Genomic DNA, 27,224 nt, shown 5'->3' with positions numbered 1-27,224 from the left:
ATGACAAAATTAATGCCTTATACGGAATGAATTTTTAGATAACAGTATCCACATTCACTGATACTTAACTCCAGTGATCTTAATTACATTCAGCAGTAACTCCTTATCCACCATAAATCATTGATTACTTGTTTTGGGTGATAAATTAAAAAATGTCAATTTTTATGTGACAATCATCTCATGCCCGGAACTAGAGATTGTACATATAAGTTACAATATCCAGAATTTCACCATGGCCAAGATAAAAGTCTAGTTTTAATAATTGAAAAATGTGATCACATGGTCTGTACACTCTGTTTAGTTAATCTCAATTACTGCAATTCAGTTCAAACCCAAGAATAGAAAGACTCAGTCTCAAAATAACAATACATACATAAAGTTTTAGAACAGTATGTGCTTGCAAATACCCAGTAAATTGCGTCATCTTTCTATTCTTTCTTCAGACGCCTTTCCAAATGGCTAAAAATACTGAACATAACTGGAAAAAAAAGTTAGCTTTTTAACAGTCCAACAAAAATTTAAATGTCTGCAGCTTCCTTGATAGCTAAGCTAAGGCATACATCTGCAGGCTGAAAAGGGGTGAAGTCTCCTGCGACTCATATGGATGAGATTGAGGGGCCAGATAGCCTACTCCTGCTCCTATTTCTTATGTTCTTATGGTCTTTCCAGCACTTTTAAAGCAGCATTACATTGACTACAAAAGAAACCTGCGCCCTTTTACTTCTCCTTACAACGATTTTAATTTCTGATGCTTGCTGTGAGATTTTAACCTCTTTGTTCTAACTTTGGACAATGGGAGGGGTGTAATGACGCAGAATGCAGGGGATGGAGGTATTGGGACACCAGACGGCAGTTTCAGATTGCTGCATCTATCACTGCTGGTTTCAAACCACCAACCATTCGGTATTCCAAACTCTCTACACACATCACTGAATGTATTAGTGTTGGGCACTGTTCTAACAGCCTGATCTAGACTTGGCAGTTTACAATTAACTCTTGGACTATCTTTGTCTTGGACCACTGATAGGGTGGTAGATACAGAGTTAATAGTAGCCTTCAAAAGGGAATTGGATAAATACCCGAAAGAGAAATATTTACAGGGGTATGGGGAAAGAGCGGGGGAGTGGGACTAACTGGATTGCTCCTCGAAAGAGCCGGTGCAGACTCGATGGGCCGAATGTCCTCCTCCTGTGCTGTACTATCATATGATTCTATGATGAATGCATCTCCTTGTCCGACTGTCCAATGCAAATTGTGATTCTTGATGTTCAACGATACGAAAAGTATGTGAAACAACATTTTTAATAATGCTATTAATTTTTGAGTGTCAGTAGAGAATTATTAACCCCCACTTTGCAGAGCAGAGACACAGAAATGGAGCATGCGGTTTTTTTTGGACCGCTGTTTCCATGAACTGATGTGAACATTTTGTTCCACCCATGTTTTCAAATGTTTCCTTTCACCTGAAGGCAGCATATTACCACGGCACGTTTAGCGCTCTCTCTTGCTCTCTCCAGTAGGCCATTTATCTTGTATGAGCATGGGCGATGGGTTCCTCACATTTTGTATGAACTTCTCTATTTCCTTTATTGTGATATTTTACACAGCCATAATTAGTAGCGGAGTTATGTTTTTCTCTCAAAGTGTTGTAATTGCTGGATTGCATCGTGTTTACAAATTGAGTGCAACTTATAACAATGTAGCATGGGTCGAAATTACAAATTGCATCCAACTTTGTTGATTTCTTCCCTCTGCCCATCAGACCTGGTTGCTGATTCACTCCTGAGGTATATGTCATGGGTACTGTTGATTTAAAGAATATCAATAATTATTAGATGTGCAGTCTCAAAACCCAACCAGATTGTAGCTGTGTTCCAACCTAACCTATGTGGCATTTACCAACTATTTACAATCTATATTAACGACTTGGAAGAAGGGACCGAGTGTAACGTAGCCAAGTTTGCTGACGATACAAAGATGGGAGGAAAAGCAATGTGTGAGGAGGATACAAAACATCTGCAAAAGGATATAAACAGGCTAAGTGAGTGGGCTAAAATTTAGCAGATGGAGTATAATGTTGGAAAGTGTGAGGTCATGCACTTTGGCAGAAAAAAATCAAAGAGCAAGTTATTATTTAAATGGAGAGAGATTGCAAAGTGCTGCAGTACAGCGGGACCTGGGGGTACTTGTGCATGAAACACAAAAGGATAGTATGCAGGTACAGCAAATGATCAGGAAGGCCAATGGAATCTCAGCCTTTATTACAAAGGGGATGGAGTATAAAAGCAGGGAAGTCTTGCTACAGTTGTACAGGGTATAGGTGAGGCCACACTGCGTAAAGTTTTGGTTTCCATATTTACGGAAGGGTATACTTGCTTTGGAGGCAGTTCAGAGAAAGTTCACAAGGTTGATTCCGGAATGAGGGGGTTGACTTATGAGGAAAGGTTGAGTAGGTTGGGCCTCTACTCATTGGAATTCAGAAGAATGAGAGATGATCTTATCAAAATGTATAAGATTATGAGGGGGCTTGACAAGGTAGATGCAGAGAGGATGTTTCAACTGATAGGGGAGACTAGAACTAGGGGGCATAATCTTAGAATAAGGGGCTGCCCATTTGAAACTGAGATGAGGAGGAATTTCTTCTCTGAGGGTTGTAGAAGCTGGGACATTAAATAAATTTAAGACAGAAATACAGTTTCTTAAACGATAAGGGAACAAGGGGTTATGGGGAGTGGGCGGAGATGTGGATCTGAGTCCATGATCAGATCAGCCATGATCGTATTAAATGGCGGCGCAGGCTCGAGGGGCCGTTTGGCCTACTCCTGCTCCTATTATGTTGTTCTTGGTTAATCTATGGATCTATCTCTGTAACCTCCTCCTGCCCTACAAACCTTTGAGATCTCTGCATTCCTCCAATTCTGGCATCTTGTGCATCCCCGATTTTAATCTCTCCACCATTGGCGGCTGTGCCTTCAGCTGCCTGGGCCCTAAGCTCTGGAATGTCTTCCTTAAACATCTCCACGTCTCTACCTCTCCTTCCTTAAAATGCTCCGTAAAACCTACCTCTTCGACCAAGCTTTTGGTCATCTGTCCTGATATCTTCTCCTGTGGGTTGATGTCAAGTTTCTTTCATTGACAATGCTCTTGTTAAGCGCCTTGGGATGTTTGGCTATGTTAAAGGCGCTATATAAATGCATGTGGTTGATGAGCAAGAATGCCACTTTATGCCAGTTTTGTTCTTGTTCTAAGTACTGAGGTGGTTGTGTTCTATTTTGCTGATTGGATTTTGCTGGATGTGGATGTGTTCCACTGCTAAGTCATTGGAAAGATGTGACTTTTACCCGCCATGCCCCCATTTTCTTACTTTTGCTACCTCCGACAAGGGACTGGCTTAACTTTAAAAACTTGGTGTGTTGAAGATTACAGGTGTAGATCTGTGATCTAGCATTCCATTGCACAACACATTTGTAAATCAGCACAATGCAAACAGGCTTTTTCAAACATGGGCAAGTTAAAAAAGCAAATGTGTTTGAAAATAATAGACAACCTTACAACATTTAACATCAGCCATATAGCAATTTCTAATCATCATCATCATAGACGATCCCTCATATCGAGGATGACTTGCTTCCATGCCAAAAAGTTCACAGGTGTTTCAATGAAGGACCTAATATTCCAGATCCCGAACTACATCTTGAAGGGTGAAAGATGCCTGTGTGTGGATTTTTTTTAACAGGTGGTGACCATTGCACACCAGCCACCACACGGGCTCGACAGAGCTAGGTCTTAGTCCAGTGGCAAGGGTTAACCAAGACGACTGGAGACCTGCTCGGCTGCACGGACCTAGTGCACACACATAGCACAGTGTGGACTGGCCCGTGCTGCCCCTGGACCCTCACCTCTTCTGGGTCCCGAATTCATGCCTCTCCTTGGCCCCGGTCACTTCCCTCTATAATCTCTCGCCGCTCCTTCGCCCCGACCTCAGCGCTCCTGCAGTACCTGCCCACGCTCCAGCGACCTGGATCTTGGTGACATCACCAAGATCAAGGTTGCTGATTGGATTGATTCTGAATACAGTGATTTTGGCAGATGTTTGAATGTAGGTAGATTAGTCTTAAATCTTGTTAAGTTTCTGTCACAGCACATCTGCATAGAGTGCATACCGTGGCAGCATACTGGGGCCACGTAGGTTGCACGCAGACATCCCCCAGAGGTATTTTGCTCCAATGTCACTACTTGAATTGGAACAACAAATTAGCAATTATATTTATATCTGGATGAACATCAATATGATACAGATGCACAGGCACCTTGTGGGCTGCTGCCAATTCCAGGGTTCGTTTTGACTGGACCAAGGCAAAAGATTAATTGATTCCAAATTAATTCAATGTTTGACATGAAGAAAAATTTCGATTTCCAGGAAAGATAGAGAAAGCAGAACCCAAAACAAGGTCTTCTCGGATACAGCTGCACAGTATCGACTTGGCATTATTGTGCCTTTCCTGAGATGAAGGGGTTGTCTTATGAGGAAAGGTTGAGCAGGTTGGGCCGATACTCATTGGAGTTTAGAAGAATGAGAGGTGATCTTATTGAAACATATAAAATTCTGAGGGGGCTTGACAGGGTAGATGCAGAGAGGATGTTTTCCCTCGTGGGGGAATCTAGAACTAGGGGGCATAGTTTCAGAATAAGGGGTCTCACATTTAAAACGGAGATGAAGAGGAATTACTTCTGAGGGTCATGAATCTTTGAAATTCTCTACCCCAGAGAGCTGTGGAGGCTGGGTCACTGAAGGTGGAGATAGACAGATTTTTGAACGATAAGGGAGTAAAGGCTTATGGGGAGTGGGCAGGAAAGTGGAGTTGAGGCCAGGATCAGATCAGCCATGATATTGAATGGCGGAGCAAGGCTCAAGGGGCCAAATGGCCTACTCCTATTTCTTATGTTCCTTGGACTGGCCTAGACTGCTGATATTTGCATCTGCCATTGGATGAATAATACAAGGATCGTGATGCCAAATGTGGAGCTATTTGCTCCGTAAATGGGCAGATGGTATGTCATTGGACACCTGCAAGTGTTAGTTTAGATAAATGTCACTATTTCAGTAAAAAAATTAGCCTCCCAGTTCCCCCTCCTCAGCTACTGTCCCCTCCCTTTTAAATCTGCTGTCATCACCCCCCTCTTCAAAAAAAAACCCTTGGAACTTCTGTCCTTGCAAACTACTGCCCTATCTCCAACCTCCCTTCCCTCTCCTTGAACATGTTGTCACTTTTCAAGTCCATGTCCAGCTTTCCCACAACTCCATGTTTGAACCTCTCCAATCTGGTTTCTGCATCTGCCACATCACTGAATCAGCCTGAATCAAAATGCCATCCTCTGTGACTGCGGTAAACTATTCCCCCTCATCCTTCTCGACCGGTCTGCAGCCTTTGACACGGTTGACCCCACCATCCTCCTCCAATGCCTCTCCTCCAATGTCTTGCTGGGCGGGACTGCCCTTGCCTGGTTCCATTCATATCTATCCAATCATAGCCAGAGAATTTTCTGCAATGGCTTCTCTTCCCGTTCCTGCACCGTTAACTCTGGTATCCCCCAGGATCTATCCTTGGCCCCTTCCTATTGTTCATCTACATGTTGCCCCTTGGCGATATCATCCTAAAACACAGCACCCAGTTCTACATGTATGCTCACGAACCCAGCTCTACCTCACCAACACCTCGCTCAATCCCTCCACTGCCTCTGATTTCTCATGCTGCTTGTCCGACATCCAGTACTCAATTAATAGAAATCTCCTTCAATTAAATATTGGGAAGACCGAAGCCATTGTCTTTGTTCCCTGCCACAAACTCCGTTCCCGAACCATCAACTCCAACCCTCTTCCTGGCCACTGTCTGACACTGAACCAGACTGTTCACAACCTTGCATTCTATTAGACCCTGAGCCAAGCTTCTGACCCCATATCCCCTCCATTACCAAGACTTCCTACTTCCACCTCCATAATATTGCCCGTCTCCGCCCCTGCCTCAGCTCATTTGCTGCTGAAACCCTCATCCATGCCTTGAAGTCAGCCAGGAGAGCAATTTGTAATATCCCTCCGATGGAGGCATTCCATTATGTTAATGCAGCCTCTTATCACAGCTGGAATAAAGTTGGAGTTGAAAATGATCGTGGTTTACAACAACAGCAGCAGCAACTTGAATTTATACAGTGCGTTTAACGTAGTAAAACGCCCCAAGGTGCTTCACAGGAGTGTTGTCAAACAAAACTTGACACTGAGCCACATAAGGAGATATTGGGGCAGATGCTTGGTCAGAGAGGAAGGCGTTAAGGAGTGTCTTAAAGGAGCGTCAGAAAGGAGAAAAGAGAGGAGGAGAGGTGAAGGGAGGGAGTTCCAGAGCTTGGGGCCTAGACAGTTGAAGGTATGCCCACCAATGGTTGAGCGATTAAAACCGGGGATGCTCAAGAGGCCAGAATTGGAGGGGTGCAGATATCTGAGGGTCTGGAGGAGATTAGAGATAGGGAGGGCCGAGGCCATGGAGAGATTTGAAAACAAGGATGAGAATTTTAAAATTGAGGCATTGCTTAACCGGGAGTCAATGTAGGACAGCAAGCACACGGGTGAGCGGGACTTGGTGCGAGTTAGGACATGGGCAGCAGAGTTTTGGATTACCAAGTTTATGGAAGGTAGAAAATATGGAATTATACTTTTTTAAGTGAACATTGACAACCTACCAAAGAGTGTGCTTGGAATTTGTGTAATCTCCTCCAGCCATGCAACCCTCAGATATCTGCGTCCCTCCAATTCTGGCCTCTTGAGCATCCCCAATTATAATCGCGCCACCATTGGTGGCTGTGCCTTCAGCTGTCTCGGCCCCAAGCTCTGGAATGCCCTCCCTTAACCTGATGTGCAGAGTAAAAGGTGATTCTTTTGGAATGCAGCTTATAGAATGTTTTGTCAGGCAAACTATTTTAAGGGAAAAAGGGAATGATGCACTTTGCTGAATAAAGTGCTGGGGACATTCATATTTACTTCTATATTCAGTTTCTGTAGAAAAAAACATACAGCATATACCATGCAATTTTCAAGCAGTCATTTGAGCAGATGAGTACTTTAATTCTGTACACCTGATAATACCACTGTAGGTCATGCTTTTTTCACTTAATATGAACTATTTGAATATATCATGCCTGCCACCGGCATGTCTGGGCGAAGATTGTATTTCATGTTGTATCTGCGTCCATTATTGCGACAGAATAGGTATTCAGACTTGAGTATTATTAGGACTTGGGCAGGACATTTCACATTGGATGTGTGTGTAGTCAGTTTAAGCTATTGATTAAATTGGAATTAAATGTTGCTTGGCTTATCTCTGCCATTGCAGGTTTCTTGTGCTGGATATTATTTCTAAAACACTCAAAGGCCAGACCACTATTGTTCATTTCAGAACCTACAAGAAAAATACAGGATGAAAAATGCCATTCAATCCATTTGAAGCTCATCACACCATTACCCAGTTCACCCATTGTATCATCTAGCCTTATTTTGAATTCCCTCATGTATTTTCCATCTGCTACCGTCCTGGCAGATTGCTCCAAACATTTATCATTCATTAACTGCTTTTACATTGTTCTAATTTGGAATCTAGGAGCCTGCTCCTGGCATTTATACTGTTAAATATGTTTTCCATAGTCTGTCAGCCCAGGTAAAAACTGCAGCTAAAAATCTGCCACCAGGTTAGTAAGAACAGTTTGAACATCTGGGTCAAACTTTTAAGTAAAGATGTTTTGCCTTATCTATTTTAAAATGTATTTCTTGTTAACATTTAAAAACATGGCAATACTTACTGAGCATTTTTAAAAAGTTAGTTCCACAAGCTTCTTCAAAAGAGAATTTTCAATTTTTTTTATACCAACAGTGATCTGGGTTACCATTAACCTCACTGTTTTAGGTATCAGCGACATTTATCATGGTTTAAATTACTGCAAACTTCTGGACTTGCTTATCTATACTATTAATATTTTGTAAAGCTGCATACGATCCTTATTTATGTACTGTAGAACCATCTTTTGGATAAGACATTAATCCCTCTGGTAAAAGATCCCATGGCACTATTTCGAAGAATAGCAGGGTAGTTATCCCTGGTGTCCTGGCCAATATTTATCGCTCCATCAGCATGATTAAAAACAGATTATCTGGCCATGATCACAATTCTGTTTGTGGGAGATTGCTGTGCACAAATTGACTGCCGCGTTTCCTAAATTTTAACAGTGACTACACTTCAAGAGTAGTTCATTGGCTGTAAAGCGCTTTGAGATGTCCTGAGGTTGTGAACTGTGCTATATAAATGCAAGTCTTTCTTTCTATCCTCATAGCTCTTCTTAATAATTGGAATCATCATCAGATGATGAGTGATACGTGGCTTTTTACTGCTCCACCTGTGGTCCTCTCCGTAGTGCTATGTTGTGCAGAACGCAGTACACCATGATTATCCAAGGGACCCTTGCTGGCGAGTATTGAAGGGCGTCTCCAGATCTGGCCAGCCACCTGAAGCATATCTTGACCATGCCAATGGCTTGCTGGATGACGCATCTGGTTGTCATGTGGCTGTGGTTGTCGTGCTCTTTAGGTTCATTGGTCGGCTTCCTCAGAGGTGTCATCAGCTCGATTTGAAGGAGGTATCCTTGTCGCTGAACAGTCACCCCTTAAGGGTACTTCCAGGTATGAACAGGTCGTGGATGTTGGGCTGTTGCAGTCTGAAAGCATCATGGCAGCTCTCAGGGAATCTGATGCAGACCTGCATCAACCTTTTCTTGTAGTTGCACGCCATAGATGGAATGAAATCCCTTGTGGTCGACAAAAACTCCTGGTAATCTTGGCATGCTCGGATTGCTACGTGTGTCCAATCGATGGCAGTGGGAATCGAGCCAGAGACGTGAATCCGAGTGCCCCCTCATTCTGGCTATTGTCATCACAGGGGAAGTTTACATAACTCCCAGCCCTGGCGAGCAATCCATCCATTACCTGCCTCAGACATTTATGTTCAGCCGACTGGGAGACTCTTGCTATGTCTCCTGTCGCACCCTGGAAGAAACCAAAGGCAAAAAGGTTGAAGGTGGTGATGACTTTCTCAGCCATTGGTAATGCAAGGCCAGCAGGGAGCAGATGTCTGCAACTAACTGACGTGATGATCTCAACCCCTGGAAGCACTGCTCTTCCGAGAGATCGAGGAAGTTGAACCTCTGTTTGTACACCCTGTTCGATGGTAGTGCCTCCTGTGGACACGACCTCTCTGTCACCCCCTCCCATTCGCTGCTGGCATGCCACTGGCTTACCCATCCATCATTGCATCTGGCCTGTGTCACATCAAGTACCGTTGAGTCTTGCTGTCGGCTACCAAAACCGTCCTCAGTTCCAGGATCAGCCTATGATTTTGGCCCATAATATTACAGGTTTAAGTTACTCTGGATTTAATTCCAGCTGGGACCTGTCTTCAATTCTACTGTCAAGACTATTATCAAGTGTGCTCTAATAATTCAATCATCGGTGTTGGCAGTGTTTCTCATCGTAATGAAATGTTGTATTGTTTTTGTTCACTCGGGTGTTATGGCTGGAATAGCTCACAATTCAGAAGTGATTAGTCTCAAATTACAAAACTCTTGCCCAGTTCTTTTATCTGTTTGGCAGATCTCCTGGATGTTTTTTTTACCCTTTTTAATTTTTACAATCAGATTCTTGGAGAATGACACCAGTATGACTTTTGAATGACACAAAAATGAGTCCCTTGTGACACACTTCAATGTTTATGCTGCTTTTTGCCTCCTTTCTCTAATTCAGGACATTTGCTTACAGCAGGCCTAGAAACTGGTTGTGTTCAATAGTGTGCTTACACCATTTTGATGCACTCAACTAGTTTGGCTAATTTAGTGAGCCAAAAGAGGAGGCGGTAATGTGATAGCAGATTGAAAGACCTACAAAATGTTGGGTCTGTGCTGCCGCTGGCTCTCTACGGTCAGATATTAAAGTTTGGGAGTGCTGCCAATAGGGGGAAGCACTGCCTGTCAGCAATCAAAGCCACTTCATCACGGTAACTTGCCTTTAGACTGATGTAGTTTAAACACTTGAAAATATTGGAAAAATTGCTGTCAAAATAATGGCGAGGCTAGTAGCGCTCACCTTTATTGAAGAGCAAATGCCACAGCAGCCTCAGGCGAATGTAGATGCGCGATTAAATGCGGAAATCGAGAAGTTGCTGTTGGAAATGAGCCACTTTGCCATTAGCTTCGCAGAAACAACACCCTGCAGTGTGGCTCCCTCTTCAGATGCATTGAGCAGTGTGAAGTGCCTGTACTTGCACTACAGATGCAAAGTAGGCTCGCCACAGAAAGTTAAGTCAAGTCATTTCAAGTCTACGTACCCTTTTAATGATGTGATAAGTGTTAATTACTGCAAATAAACCCCTCGGGCATTGAAAATTAACTTACAAGTAGTTGGAGATGTAAAAAAAAATGAATTCTTTTTTTACTTTGTCCGTCTTTCTCTCATACTCCAATCTTTCTTTCCCTCTGTTTATTTCCTTTTCTGTACCTGATTTGACATTGAATTCACCCACTCTAACTTACACTTCCTTGTTCATTTCACAATCCTTCAATCTGATTGGTTATGGAGGGGGCGCTGCATCGTTTCTGGCTCTCGCTTTCAGCACAAAATATGGGGATTATACGGACAAGGGCAAGTCTAGCTAATGACGGGCACTGTTTGTTGACCGGTTACATGAATCTTTGGGCACAGATATATTTAGAAAGGAGGCTCCACAGTTGAATTATATAAGCTATTCTAGTCTTTCAAGGTTTTTTTGCCTCAACATTGGCACAAGCCCCTGGACTGAAACCTTAAATATATTGACCAAATTTGTTGTCAGTTGAGCTGAGTGTTGGATGGTCATCTCTAGTGGGAGGGAGAGGGGGCAGCAAAACAAACTGTTGGCCACTATAATCACACAGTACAAAAAATAGTCTAAAATTAGATGCCAGCCACTAACTTCAACAACTGCAAAGTCCTCAGTAACCATATAGAATCTTATAGCACAGAAGGAGGTCATTCAGCCCATTGTGCTGGCTCTTTGAAAGAGCTATCCAACTAGTCCCATTCCCGCTCTTTCTCCATAGTCCTGCAATTTTTTTCTTTTCAGTTAGTCATCCAATTCATTTTTTGAAAGTTACCATTGAAGTTTCTTCCTCCCCCTTTTTCAGACGGTGTATTCCAGGTTAAAAAAAAAATCTAATTTCCCCTCTGGTTCTTCTGCCAATGATCTTAAATCGGTGTCCTCTGGTTACCGACCCTCCTGCTGTTAGAAACCGTTTCTCCCATCAACTCTTATCTCCCCTTAACCTTCTATTTTTGTGTCTCAGCCCATTTTGTATCCATGCCCCTTTTAATCCGATGAGCTTCAATTTTGCTAACAAGTCTATTATGTGGCACTTTATCAGGCACTTTATCTGTTGAGCACGTAGTGTGTGCAATGGCGGCGGCCACTCTGACCTCTCCTCCTTCCACGAAGTGGATCTCTGGCCATCCCAATGCCTGCCCTCAGTCAGGAGCTAATACCTGGGAGAGGGAAGCATCACCTTAAATCTCTCACCCCCACTCTCCACACCTCGGATCTCTCACCATCTCCCCGAAAGGTGCTGCTCAGCGCTGAGCTAATGGTTCCCAACTCATCGCAGGCAATTAGACCCATACAGCAGAGCTTGGTCTCCAGTCGTCTTTGACCCCCTTGCCACTGGATCAAGAACTTGCTCTGCTGCTAAGCCTGTGTGGTAGCCGGTGTTCAACGGCCACCCCACGTTAAAAGAACTTATGCACAGGCATCTTCCACCCTTCAAAATGAAGTTCGGGGCCTGGAACATCAGAACCCTCGTGGACAACCCCAACAGCAACCAACCGGAACGTCACACTGCTATTGTTGCCCGGGAACTCAGATGCTTTGACGTCGACATCGTTGTCCTAGGTGAGACCTGGCAGGGGAAGGCCAGCTTAAAGAACAAGGTGCTGGTTGCACTTTCTTCTGGAAAGGTAAACCAGAAGAAGAACGCCGACTCCATGAAGTTGGCTTCGCCATCAAGAATGAGCTGGTGGGCCATCTCAGAGACTTCCCCCTGCGGGATAAGCGAATGTCTCATGACTCTCTGGCTCACCCTAACCCGGAACCAGTGCACCACAGTTATCAGTGTGTACGCCCCAAACACTCGTTGCAACAGATGAGACCAAAGAGGAATTTTACTCCAGCCTCGAACAATCCCTGTCCCGCATCCCTACGGACAACAAACTGATCCTCCTCGGTGACGACAACGCCAGAGTCGGTAAGGACACAGACCTTTGGGGGGGAGGCGTGATCAGCAGAGAGGGGGTAGGGAAAACCCAACTCCAGCGGTACCCTGCTCCTGACAAAATGCCTAGAACACGACCGTGTCATCACCAACACCTTGTTCCATCAGAGGGACAAGTACAAGGCACCGTGACAACACCCTCGCTCCAAACACTAGCATCTGCTCGACTACGTCATCAGCTGAACGAGGAACCACAAGGACGTGCGCATCACTTGCACCATGACAGGAGCTGATGACTGCTGGATGGACCACAGCCTAATCCGCTCTGTCATTAACATCAATATAGCCCCAAAGCAGCAACAGAAACAATGCCGCAGAAAAATCAACGTCGGGGCACTCAAAGACGCAGCTAAGAGAGCCCTATACAGCCAGTGCCTCACTGCCAATCTGACTACCCTCGATGACCCCAAGACGCATTGTGCCCACAGCGCCTGGTCTGCCCTCAAGACCTCCCTAACCAGTGCCTGCGAAGAGATGCTTGTCACTCAACCAGGGAACACCAAGACTGGTTTGACTAGAACGACCAGGAGATCCAGGAGCTAAAAGTCGCAAGCGCAAAGCATTTCTGAACTTAAAGCAGCAGCCCAACTCAGGAGCAGCAAAGCAGCTCTACAGATGGCCGAGGTCCATCAAAAAATCCGCGACCTAAAGAATGGATGGTGGGTGGAGAAAGCACAGGAGATCCAGCAGCTGGCAGAGAACCATGACGTGTGAGAATTCTTCAGCGCAGTCAAGACCACCTACATCCCAAGCACCTAACTGCTGGCCAAGAACAGAGAGGCACTCATTAAGGACACCGAGGCAGTCAGGGCCCGTTCGAAGAGCTCCTTAACCAAGCCTCTGCCTTCGACATGAGTGTCCTCAACTCCATCCTGCAGCATGCTACCCGCCACCATCTCAGTAAAACCCCAGCCCCGCACGAGGTAGAAAAAGCCATCCGTCGGCTCAAGAACAGCAAGGCATCAGAGCAGATGGAATCCCTGCTGAGGTATGGCAGAGAAGCACTATTAGCATGAATGCTTGGCCTCATCTCTCTCCTCTGGAAGGAAGAGAGCATGCCAGGAGATCTGAGTTGCTGTAATCGTGGCCATCTTCAAAAAAGGGGACAAGTCCGACTGCGGCAACTACAGAGGAATTTCCCTGTGGTCGACCACTGGGAATATTATCACAAGAATCCTCCTCAACCGTCTTCTCCCTGTGGCTGAAGAGCTCCTTCCAGAGTCACAATGTGGATTCGTCCATGAAGGGGTACAACGGACATGATCTTCACCGCGCGACAACTACAAGAGAAATACAGGGAACAGTACCAACCCTTGGCCGCCTTTGACCTCGCAAAGGCAAAGGCCTTTGATACTGTCAACCGTGAGGGACTATGGAGCATCCAAATGTTTGTCGCCATTCTCTGCCTGCTCCACGACGACATGCAAGCCGCGATCCTGATCAACGGGTCCACCACAGACCCAATTCACGTCCGGACCGGGGTCAAGCAGGGCTGCGTCATCGCACCAATGCTCTTCTCGATCTTCCTTGCTGCAAAGCTCCATCTCACTATCAACAAGCTCAACGCTGAAGTGTAACTAAACGATAGAACCAATGGGGACCTGTTCAACCTACGTCGCCTCCAGGCTAGATCCAAGGTCATCCCATCCTCTGTCATCAAACAGTACGCGGATGACGCTTGCGTCTGTGCACACTCAGAGGTCGAATTCCAAGCCATCGTCAACACCTTCACCGAGGCGTACGAAAGTATGCGCCTTACTCTAAACATCTGTTCAGATAAAGGTCCTCCACCAACCTGACCCCACCACACAGCACTGCCCTCCGGTCATCAAAATTCACGGTGCGGTCTTGGACAACATGGACCATTTTCCTACCACGGGAGCCTACTATCAGCAAGGGCAGACATCGATGGCGAGGTCCAACGCCGCCTCCAGTGCGCTAGCGCAGCCTTCGGTCGCCTGAGGAAAAGAGCGTTTGAAGACCAGGACTTCAAATCTGGCACCAAGCTTATGGTCTACAGGTCAGTAGTGATACCTGTCCTCCTATATGGCTCAGAGATGTGGACTATATACAGCAGACACCTCAAAGTGCTGGAGAAGTACCACCAGCGCTGCCTCTGCAAGATCCTGCAAATCCACCGGGAGGATAGACGCACCAATGTCTGTGTCCTCGCCCAGGTCAACATCCCCAGCATCGACGCGCTGACCACACTCGACCAGCTCCGTTGGATGGGCCACGACGTCCGCATGCCCGACACACAATTCCCTAAGCAAAGTGCTCTACTTGGAACTCCTACACAGCAAGCGAGCCCCAGGTGGGCAGAGGAAACTCTTCAAGGACACCCTCAAAGCTTCCTTGATAAAGTGTAACATCCCCAGCGACACGTGGGAAACCTGGCCCAAGACCACCCAAAATGGAGGAAGAGCATCTGGGAGGGCGCTGAGCACCATGAGTCTCGTTACCGAGAGCATGCAGAAACCAAGCGTAGGCAGCGGAAGGAGCGAGCGGCAAACCAGACTCCCCACCCTTTCCTTCAACCATTGTCTGCCCCACCTGTGACAGAGACACTAATTTCTGTATTGGACTGTACAGTCACCTGAGAACTCACTTTGAGTAGAAGCAAATCTTTCTCGATTTTGAGGAACTGCCTATGATGAGGATGACTTTATCAAATACCTTTTAAAAGTCCATAAACATATCAACTGCACTACCTTCATCAACCATCGCCGTTATTTCATTAAAGAACTCAATCGCATTTGTCAGGCATGATTTGTGTTTAACAAATTTGTGTTGGCTGTCATTTAATAACCTATGTTCTTCCAATATAAACTAATTTTGTCCCAGATTATTGCCTCTAGAAGTTCCCCTGCCACTGATATTAGACTGACTAGCCTGTAGTTACTGGGTTTATCACACTCTCTTTTGAACAGGTTGTAACATTTGCAATGCTCCAGTCCTCTGGCATTACTCCCATAGGAACAGGAGTAGGTTATTGAGCCCCTCAAGCCTGTTGTGCCATTCAATTAGATTCTGGCTGATCTGTGTCTTGACTCTATTTATCTGCTGTGGTTCCATATAATTTAATACCCTTACTGAACAAAACTCCACTGATCTCTGTCTTGAAATTTTCAATTGACCTAACCTCAACAGCTCCAGAATTCCAGGACCCTTAGTGTGAAGATATTTTCGGTTTTTCCTAGGCATATCCAAGGAGGATTGACAGATTGTGGTTAGAGCCTCCGCTATTTCCACCCTTACTTTCCTCAGCAACACAGGATGCAGCCTATCCAGACCAGGTGACTTTTATTGCGAGCTGCCCACCTTTTAATTACCCCTCTTCTATTTTTATCCTATCCAGTTTCTCTACCCCCCCCCCTTTTGGCAAGCAGGGGAGTTATCCCTGGTGTTCTGGCCAATATTTATCCCTCAATCAATATCATTTTCTAAAAAAAGCAGATTATCTGGTCATTATCACTGCTGTTGTGGGAGTTTGATGTGTGCAAATTGGCTGCTGCATTTCCTACATTAAAACAGTGACTACACTTTATTAAAAAAAAGCACTTCATTGGTTGTGAAGCACTTTGGGACATCCGGTGGTCGTAAAAGGTGGTAGATAAATGCAAGTCTTCCTTTGTGAAGACAATTGCAGAGTACCTCAACCATGCCTTCTGCCTCCACAAGAATATTTATTTTTTGGTCCCTAATTGGCCCCACCCTTCATTTGACAATCTCTTTACATATTTATATAAGATTTGAATTTTTCCTTTTCATTGACCTGGTAATCTTTTCTAATATACTTTCTTTGGTGCTGTTTTCTTTTTAAATTCTCCTCTGCACTTTCTGACTTCTGCTTGATTCTCTACTGTATCATCCAGAAATTTTCTGTATCATTTTAATCTTTATTTCTTTCGTCAGCTATGGAGCTTGAGCATTGGAGGTTGTTCTTTTCCTCATGAGAATGTGTTTACTCTGTACCTAAACTGTTTCCACCTTGAAGGCCTCCCATTGCTCATTTCATGTCTCGCCTGCCAATATTTGCTTCCAATCCACTCGGGACAGATCCCCTTTCAACTCACTGAAATTAACTCTCTTTCACTTCCCAGATGTCCTCCTACTGAATCATGTGAAAATTAAATCTGTGTCCATGGTTATGGTCAAAAGTTTCTTTCGATATATTGTTTTTTTTATTTCTCGCCTTTTTTTGAAAGCCCAGAGGAAAATGTTGCAGGTTGATATATTGTAACTGTCGGATGCAGTGCTATTGGGAAATTGGTGGGGGGGTGGGGGGGGGGAGTCTGCTGTGTGGGTTTGTAGTGTTGGGAAGGTGGTCCTGGGATTTGGAAGTGGATGTTACCGGGTGCGGGAGCTATATTAAGGATGCTGGTTCCCTGATGTACCTCAACTGGACCGCAATCAGGCCTCCATTTCAGGGCTTGGGATTTGGTTGTGGATAAGGATGGAAACACAACTCCAACACTGACTTGGAGACATCTGCATGCTAAAATGGGCATTGCTGAGTACATGTTGTACATAATGCACATTTTCCCAAAACCCTTTCAACAAATCTCTGCCTAACTGGAACTCCGGCCTCATGATGAAGTCCCTGTCCATGGTTCTCTCCCCTCCTCCACCCCTTACCTCTTTACAAAATTATAGACGCTATATGCAGCAATTCATTTCTTGCTGCTTGCTTGGTGTGACTTGCACTCCAATGCAGCTGTGGAGGAGAATGTACCTAAAGCCTGAGGCTAGATTTTAAATGTCTCCAATATCAATGGTATTGGAAATAAAAGATAACTCGTACTGTAGGAATCTGGATAGAAACGGTCTGCAATAACTTTGCAACCATGTAACGACAGAATATATTTCATACTGCAATCTCTCAGTGCGTTGTTGCAGATTCTAGGAGAGGGGGAGAGGAGATATATAAAAGAGTGGTGCACTTTGGATGAGACATTAAATTGAATCCCTGTCTGCCTCTCGTGTGGATGTAAATGATCCCATGGCACTGCTGGAGTTCTCGGTGTTGTGATAAATATTTATTTCTCAACCAGCACCACTAAAAACAGATTAGTCGATCATCTATCTATCTGATTGCTGTTTGATCGTGGGACCTTGTGCACATATTTGTATCCGTGTTTACCTACAGATCAACAGTAAGTACATTTCAAAGAGCAAGTCATTAGCTGTGAAGTACTTGGGACGTCTGAGGATGCGAAAGGCACTATATTTATGCAAGTTTGGTCCCTTTCATTACCATCTATTTCTCCCCCCTTTTCAGTGTCATAACTACCCAGACTTGACTATTCCAGTGATTTCCTGGCTGGCCTCCCACCTTCCACCCTTTGTAAACTTGAGCCCATCCAGAACTCTGCTGCCCATATCCTAACTTGTACCAATTCCTGTGGATTTCCGGAAGTTTTTGTAGATTGGCAAATAATTCTGTGGTGGTCAGACATGGTATATGTCAGGAATTTTGACACGTTTCTGCTAGTTGTCAATGAATGCTTTGTGTATTTTTGCCCATTCCAGTGCAGTCCCCATCACTTAAAACACCCATGTTTAAAACAAGTCGTCGCTTATATCGGCCAAAACACGATAACCATTTGCATTAACATGTGAGTGAAGTACACCTGAAAAAACTGGTGTATGTTTTCTAAAAATGTATTTATATTTTACAAAAATAACACTTTATGCACAATAATCCCCAAATTTAGTGCCTAATGAGGTGTTTGGGTTGTTTTAATGGTTAGCCTGCTTAAATGGTTTGGGGTTTTAATTGGTTGACTTGTTCCCTGCTCCTGTTTCCTGATGACAACGGCCAGGGTGAGGCTCTGGGTCCTTGATCGGATCTCTGATCCAGCAGGAAGGAGGTTCATTCAGGGAGCCATAGATGCTGATTCGTGACAGGGGCATTCTTATAATGCTACCATACTATGGTATGTGAACTCTATTCTCCAATGCCAACAGCACCTAGCCATGTCCAGAAATGACTAATACCTGTAGCTGCCAGCTATACCGGAATGGTGCTGGCGGGGCAGTGGGTACGCTGCAGATAAGTGAAGGAGAGAATTGGGGTTGTGCTGACCGGCTGTCTAGTGTTGGGTATCAGCAGCAGGCCGAAGCTGGCGGCACTGGGTCACGAACATGATCCACAGACTGTGCATTTGTTACACCGGTCATCGCGTATTATGGGCAAATCGCGTTTGCACAAACGCACCTGCTAGTAAGCGATTGTGACTGTTGCTTGGAATCCACATAATTTTTTTAGTGCAATGTTAATTTTGTGTATATATAAGGTGTTAACAGGTATAATATGTAGTTAGTACCTTTTGTATTGTGATACTTGCAATTTGTGGTACGTTTGTCATGTTAAATGTGCTTATTAAATGTAAGCTGTTGATGTTTGTGACTAAATCACTTCAAAAATAGTGTGTCATTTCAACCGCAGTGCACATGGATTACACATAATACTCATTTTTTCTCTCAACAGGTCTTGATGCCGAGTTATATTATGTACGGAATGATGTTGTCAGTCACTTCGCACTCCCTTTCAAATTACTTGTACCCGGGGAGACCAACAGCCTTCACTTTACTTGGCATGCTAAATCCAAGGTAAGTTTCTGCAATCTAAACATGGGCCTTCTAGTTACTAGCAGTGTTAGCATCAAGAGATGGTAGGAAGCAAATTTCTGTCCACATTCATTGCATGGTCAGTTTAGAACAGTATATTTACAGCAGCTGTCACAGATTTCCCACAAGTTGTGTATCCTCAAGGATCGATCCTTGGCCCCCTCCGATTTCTCATCTACATGCTGCTCCTCAGCAACGTCATGGGAAAACCCAATGTCAGGTTCCACATGTGTGCTAATGACACCAAGCTCTACCTCACCAGCCTGCTTGTCTGACATTCAGTACTGGATGAGCAGAAATTTCCTCCAACTAAATATAGGTAAGACTGCATCCATTGTCTTCGGTCCCTCCACAAATTCCATTCCCTGACCACCAATTCCATCCCCCTCCCTGGTTACTGTCTGAGGCGGAACCAGACTGTTTGCAACCTTAGTGTTGTATTTGACCCCGAGATGAGCTTACGACCACATATCTGCGCCATAATTAAGATTGCTTATTTCCACCTCTAACATCGCCTGACTCCGTCATCCATGCCTATATTACCTCTAGACTTAATTATTCCAATGAAATCCTGGCTGGCCTGCCACCTACCATCCTCTATAAACTTAAGCTCATCCAAAATTCTGCTGCCCATGTCCGAACTCACACCAAGTCCCGCTCACCCACCCTGAGCTTGCTGACCTACTTTGGCTTCCAGTGAAGCAATATCTTGATTTTAAAATTCTCATCCTTCATCCCTCCGTGGCCGTGGCCCTCCCTATCTCTAATTTCCTCCAGGCCTACAACCCTCCGAGATATCTGTACTCCTCCAATTCTGGCCTCTTGTTTTAATTGCTCCACCATTAGCGGCTGTGCCTTCAGCTGCCTAGGCCCCAAGTCCTGGCATTCCCTCCCTAAGCCCCTCCACCTTTCTACCTCTCTTTCCTCTTTTGAAACCTACCTCTTTGACCAAAGTTTTGATTAAAGGAAGACTTGCATTTATATAACGCCTTTCATGACCTCAGGATGTCCTAAAGCATTTTACAGCAACTTTTGAAGTGTAGATGCTGTTGTAATGGAGGAAATTTCCTAATATCTCCTTATGTGACTCGGTGTCAAATTTTGTTTGATAACGCTCCTGTGAACATAAGAACATGAATAGCCCATCTGGCCCCTCGAGCCGGCTCCGCTATTCAATAAGATCATGGCTGATCTTTGACTTCAACTCCACTTTCCCACCCAATCCCCATATCCCTTGATTCCCTTAGTCCAAAAATCGATCTCTGTGCTGAATTTGCTCAATGACTGAGTAACCACAGCTCTCTGGGGTAGAGAATTCTAGAGATTCGCAACCTTCTGAGTGAAGAAATGTCTCATCTTGGTGCTAAGTGGCCAACCTCTTATCCTGAGACTACGCCATCGAGTTCTAGACTCTCCAATCAGAGGGGATATCCTCTCAGCATCTACCATGTCAAACCCTCTCAGAATCTTTTATGTTTCAATGAGATCACACCTCATTCTTCTAAATTCCAGAGAGTGTAGTCCATTCTACTCAATCTTTCCTCATAGGGAACTCCCTCATCCCAGGATTCAATCTAGTGAACCTTCATTGCTAAAGCAAGTATATCCTTAAGCACCAGTTGCACTCTAAGGCAACTATACCCTTTGGTACAGAGACCAAAACTGTACACCGTACTCCTGGTGTGGTCTCTCCAAAGTCCTGTACAACTGAACATAAGAACATAAGAATTTGGAACAGGAGTAGGCCATCTAGCCCCTCGAGCCTGCTCCGCCATTCAACAAGATCATGGCTGATCTGGCCGTGGACTCAGCTCCACTTACCCGCCCGCTCCCCATAACCCTTAATTCCCTTATTGGTTAAAAATCTATCTATTTGTGATTTGAATTCATTCAATGAGCTAGCCTCAACTGCTTCCTTGGGCAGAGAATTCCACAGATTCACAACCCTCTGGGAGAAGAAATTCCTTCTCAACTCGGTTTTAAATTGGCTCCCCCGTATTTTGAGGCTGTGCCCCCGAGTTCTAGTCTCCCCGACCAGTGGATACAACCTCTCTGCCTCTATCTTGTCTATCCCGTTCATTATTTTAAATGTTTCTATAAGATCACCCCTCATCCTTCTGAACTCCAACAAGTAAAGACCCAGTCTACTCAATCTATCATCATAAGGTAACCCCCTCATCTCCGGAATCAGCCTAGTGAATCGTCTCTGTACCCCCTCCAAAGCTAGTATATCCTTCCTTAAGTAAGGTGACCAAAACTGTACGCCGTACTCCAGGTGCGGCCTCACCAATACCCTGTACAGTTGCAGCAGGACCTCCCTGCTTTTGTACTCCATCCCTCTCGCAATGAAGGCCAACATTCCATTCACCTTCCTGATTACCTGCTGCACTTCTTGTAAACTAACTTTTTGGGATTCATGCACAAGGACCCCCAGGTCCCTCTGCACCTCAGCATGTTGTAATTTCTCCCCATTCAAATAATATTCTCTTTTACTGTTTTTATTCCCAAGGTGGATGACCTCACACTTTCCAACATTGTATTCCATCTGCCAAACCTTAGCCCATTGGCTTAACCTATCTAACTCTCTTTGCAGCCTCTCTGTGTCCTCTATACAACCCGCTTTCCCACTAATCTTTGTGTCATCTGCAAATTTTGTTACACTACACTCTGTCCCCTCTTCCAGGCCATCTATGTATATTGTGAACAGTTGTGGTCCCAGCACCGATCCCTGTGGCACACCACTAACCACCGATTTCCAACCCAAAAAGGACCCATTTATCCCGACTCTCTGCTTTCTGTTAGCCAGCCAATTCTCTTTCCATGCTAATACATTTCCTCTGACTCCGCGTGCCTTTATCTTCTGCAGTAACCTTTTGTGTGGCACCTTATCGAATGCCTTTTGGAAATCTAAATACACCACATCCATCGGTACACCTCTATCCACCATGCTCGTTATATCCTCAAAGAATTACAGTAAATTAGTTAAACATGATTTCCCCTTCATGAATCCATGCTGCGTCTGCTTGATTGCACTATTCCTATCTAGATGTCCCGCTATTTCTTCCTTAATGATAGCTTCAAGCATTTTCCCCACTACAGATGTTAAACTAACCGGCCTATAGTTACCTGCCTTTTGACTGCCCCCTTTTTTAAACAGAGGCGTTACATTAGCTGCTTTCCAATCCGCTGGTACCTCCCCAGAGTCCAGAGAATTTTGGTAGATTATAACAAATGCATCTGCTATAACTTCCGCCATCTCTTTTAATACCTTGGGATGCATTTCATCCGGACCAGGGGACTTGTCTACCTTGAGTCCCATTAGCCTGTCCAGCACTGCCCCCCTAGTGATAGTGATTGTCTCAAGGTCCTCCCTTCACACATTCCTGTGACCAGCAATTTTTGGCATGGTTTTTGTGTCTTCCTCTGTGAAGACCGAAGCAAAATAATTGTTTAAGGTCTCAGCCATTTCCACATTTCCCATTATTAAATCCCCCTTCTCATCTTCTAAGGGACCAACATTGACTTTAGTCACTCTTTTCCGTTTTATATATCTGTAAAAGCTTTTACTATCTGTTTTTATGTTTTGCGCAAGTTTACCGTCGTAATCTATCTTTCCTTTCTTTATTGATTTTTTAGTCATTCTTTGCTGTTGTTTAAAATTTTCACAATCTTCTAGTTTCCCACTAACCTTGGCCACCTTATACGCATTGGTCTTTAATTTGATACTCTCCTTTATTTCCTTGGTTATCCACGGCTGGTTATCCCTTCTCTTACCGCCCTTCTTTTTCACTGGAATATATTTTTATTGAGCACTATGAAAGAGCTCCTTAAAAGTCCTCCACTGTTCCTCAATTGTGCCACCGTTTAGTCTGTCATTCCAGTCTACTTTAGCCAACTCTGCCCTCATCCCACTGTAGTCCCCTTTGTTTAAGCATAGTACGCTCGTTTGAGACACTACTTCCTCACCCTCAATTTGTATTACAAATTCAACCATACTGTGATCACTCATTCCGAGAGGATCTTTTACTAGGAGATCGTTTATTTTTCCTGTCTGTTTACACAGGACCAGATCTAAGATAGCTTGCTCCCTTGTAGGTTCTGTAACATACTGTTCTAAGAAACAATCCCGTATGCATTCTATGAATTCCTCCTCCAGGCTACCCCATGCGATTTGATTTGACCAATCGATATGTAGGTTAAAATCCCCCATGATTACTGCCGTTCTTTTTTCAACTGCCTCCATTATTCCCTTGATTATTGCCTGCCCCGCCGTGAAGTTATTATTTGGGGGCCTATAAACTACGCCCACCAGTGACTTTTTCCCCTTACTATCTCTAATCTCCACCCAAAATGATTCAACATTTTGTTCATTCGAGCCAATATCGCCTCTCACAACTACCCTGATATCATCCTTTATTAACAGAGCTACCCCACCTCCTTTCCCTTCTTGTCTATCTTTCCGAATCGTCAGATACCCCTGTATGTTTAATTCCCAGTCTTGGCCACCCTGCAACCACGTTTCTGTAATGGCCACCAAATCATACCCATTTGTAATGATTTGTGCCGTCAACTCATTTACTTTATTTCGAATACTGCGTGCGTTTAGGTAGAGTGTTTTAATACTAGTTTTTAAACCATGATTTTTTTTTGTCGTAAGACTTCCTTGTACTCCAACCCCCTTGCAATAAAGGCGAACATACCATTTGCCTTCCAAATTGCTTCTGTACCTGCATGCTAACTTTCCGTGTTTCAAGTACGAGGAAACCCAAATCCCTCTTAACACCAAGCTTTAATAGTTTCTATTCTTCCTACCAAAGTAAATAGCCTCACATTTCCCCACATCTCCATCTGCCACCTTCTTGCCCACTCACTTAATCTGTCTATATCCTTTTGCAGACTCTTTGTGCCCTTCTTACATCTTACTTTAGCAGCAAATATTACACTCGATCCCTTCATCGAAGTCATTAATATAGATTGTAAATAGCTGAGGCCCAAGCAGTGATCCTTGTGGCACCCCAATAGTAATGCCTGCTGATCTGAAAATGACCTGTTTATTCCTACTTTCTCTTCTGTTTATCCCTACTTTCTCTTCTGTCCTTTAACCAATCCTCTATCCATATAAATATATTACCCCGCACCCTTATTTTGTGAAGCAACTTGGGGCATTTAATAAATTAAAGATGCTATATAAATGGTCTTCTTGTTGACTGTCCCCTCAGTTAACGAAGATGATCTAGGAAAAATAAATCTTGGAGAATAAAAGCGAGACTGAAATTGATACTGAGCACAGAATGTTTCAACACCCATATCAGCTCCATAAGATTGAACATTAGATGTTGGCTCAGATCTTTCCCTCAAAGATTTTGTGAAGGATGACTTCGACAATATATTCTCAGTTATTAAAAGTCTATCACAAGATGTGGCATACTATGGAATGGGATGTGATTCTCAGTATTTTTTTCTTACCTGGAGGATTCAATGATAATAAAAACAGCTTCTTCATGCAGGAAGATATCTTGAAGTGCTTTATATTAAAGAAAAGAGCCAATGATTGCCAAATAGGAGGGACAAGGGGAAAGTGAGACTATATAGATGGTCAGAGACAAAGATTTTAAAGAGAGAAGGGTGCTATGGCAAGGAAGAGTGAACTAATTAGAAGGTTCCAGCAATCCTTGTCAATGTTAGTTAACTGGATAAAGTAGCACATGCACAAGCGGAAGTGTAAGCGATGAAAGATGAGGTAGATGTCCAGCTGAACTCATTTTGCATTATTTGAGGGCTGGAAGAGCATGAAGTCCGGTGAATAAGAACTATCCTGATGTTAAATAAAACCAAGGGTGCATGCAGGGACGCAAGGTTGGAGGACATTGCTTAGGCATGCGCAGTATGATAAACAAGGGAGTGGGACATTGGTCCGTACCACATTGCTGTGCCTGGAGCAGCCGCTCGAGCCTGCAGTTACAGGGTTTTCTTTTCAAAATCAATGACTATACTAAAGAAGCCTCCAGGACTTTTGCCTAGATTAACGCTGAGATTATCTACACGAACATTTTCGCAGCCGTCAGAGAGGAAAACTGAATTGGGAGAGAGACTGGGGAGGGAAGGAGAGAGAGAGAGACGGGGAGGGAGGGAGAGAGAGACTGGGAGAGCTAGGCAGACAGAAGGCGGGCAGGGAGCGCAAGGGCGAGAGCGGGGCCGCGAGCGAGCAAGAGGGGGGGCCGCGATCGAGAGGGGTTGGGACGTGAGCAAGTGAGAGGGGGGCAGAAGGAGCGAGCGGGGCAGAGAGTTTGAGGAAAGGAGGGGGACAGAGAGTGAGAACTGGGAGAGGAGGTCAGGAACTCTGAAGGCGGGGTAAAGAACCCAGAGAACACAGTAGGGATGGCGGAAGAACGTGATCCAGGATAAGGGGGGGGCGGGGAGCGCCTTTTGAAAGAGAGAACATGATCCAGATGGTAAGATGGATCGCGTTTTTCCAACCGCACCCCCTTTATGCCTGCACCACGTTCTCCCTCTCCTCTCCCCACACCTGGTTGGCTTCTCGGAAGGCTCAGTGCTTGTGTGGCAAGTGACATCATTGGACTGTGAAATTCTGAAATCACGACACTGTCACTATTCACTTCACACCCAATAAGCCTGTTAACCAATAATCCGTGACCCCCACACACAATGCTCAGGACCTTATTGCGGTGGGTTGGCGGGGGGGGGGGGGAGAAGGTCATGAATGCGGCGGGGTAGGGTGTTAGGAACCCGGGGGGGGGGGGTAGGTGCAGTGAGGGAAGGAGGTCAGGAACTTGGGCAGGAGGTCAGGCACTTGGGGGCTGGGGGAAGGTCAGAAACATCGGCTGCTGGTGGGTGTGCGGGGGAAGGGTTAGGCACTTGGGCGATGGGGGCTGGCACTTGGGCAATGGGAGCAGGAACTTGTTTGGGGAGGTGGGAGAAGATACTAACCTGTGAGAGTGAACCCTGTTCTGTTTAGAGTCGGCAGTCAGAATGGTTTGAATTGCACTTTGCAAGGTCACTGATTACGTAGGCATGGTGGTTCTAATTACACATTTCAGCGAAACTGCTCGGTGTGTCTTATCCTCCAAGGGGACCAATCAGCAATCCGGCCTTATGATCAAGCGGATCCAATCACAGCTTTAGTTGTTACAAATAAACGCATCCTTTTTTGTAGGGGTAGATAATGGCAGTGGAGGGTTTTGGGTCAGATTGCTTTGAAAATAGAGATGAGGAAATGATTGGTGCGAGCCCTGTCAATAATAAAGCACTCAGAATTCTTAAGATTGTGCGATGATGAAATTTATGGGTGGCTATGAGAGGATGAAGAAGTTGAAGGCAGCAAGCAGGGCAGTGAAGTCAGTGGAGGTGGAAGAGGGTGAATTTAGGTGGAGCTTTGTTATCTAGGGTATGTGTAGAAACTCTTTTCTCTTGGATTGCTAAGCTCAGCGATTCTCTCATGTCCTCAGTGGTTATTTGAAGAATGGGGAGGACTCGAAGGATGTGGAATCAGTACAACATGGTGTCAGCCTTGCTCAGTGGGAGGATCAGTGTTATTGCAGGTGGCAGGGCAGAGGAGGGGAAGTTTGAAATTGGAGGAGGAGGTTTCGAGTGAGTTGGGAGTAGTTTCTTTGTAGGGGCAGGGACCTTAAACAATGTTGAGTGTTCTATCCTCCTCTACAGTCAGCCTCAGAATCACTCGGATTTAGCACTCCAGAGGTCATTAATTCAAATTCTACCATCCCAACTCATGAAATAGTGTTCAATAGATCTAGTTATTTGTGGTTAAGCAGCACAGAAATGACCATGAAAGCTGCCACTCTTGCGCAGTCTAGCCACGCGATTTATATGGTTGACTCTTAATGCCCTCTGAAGAAAAATATGTGGACAATCAGACAACTAATGGCAGGTGGAGGTGTCTCCATGAACATGTTTGGAGGTATGGCATTAAGAACCACAAGCAAAAACTGGGCCCTGATAATATCCTGGCTATGTAGTAGTGAAGACCTACACATCAGAACGAGCCAGTTTCCTAGCCTAACCATTCCAATGCAGCTGTGACATTGGTATCTACCCGACAGTGTGGAAGTTGTGACACCTACTCACCAATAACCTGCTCACTGATGTTCAGTTTGAGCTCTACCAGAACCACATAGAAACATAGAAATTAGGTGCAGGAGCAGGCCATTCGGCCCTTCGAGCCTGCA

General features: G+C 44.7%; 1 protein-coding gene across 1 annotated transcript in view; it reads left to right on the top strand.

Annotated features, from left to right (window-relative positions):
• The window catches only part of ryk (receptor like tyrosine kinase), a 316,752-nt gene that overhangs the window by 75,170 nt on the left and 214,358 nt on the right, over positions 1 to 27,224 (top strand). The window contains exon 2 of the mRNA XM_070884019.1: positions 18,881 to 19,002. Within this exon, the coding sequence (XP_070740120.1) occupies positions 18,881 to 19,002 (122 nt within the window). The remainder of the gene's footprint in view (positions 1 to 18,880; positions 19,003 to 27,224) is intronic.

The sequence above is a fragment of the Pristiophorus japonicus genome, chromosome 6, assembly GCF_044704955.1.
Source record: "Pristiophorus japonicus isolate sPriJap1 chromosome 6, sPriJap1.hap1, whole genome shotgun sequence".
Lineage (NCBI taxonomy): Eukaryota > Metazoa > Chordata > Chondrichthyes > Pristiophoridae > Pristiophorus > Pristiophorus japonicus.
The sequence above is the reverse complement of the archived record's forward strand: the minus strand, read 5'-3'. Positions and strand labels throughout refer to the sequence as shown.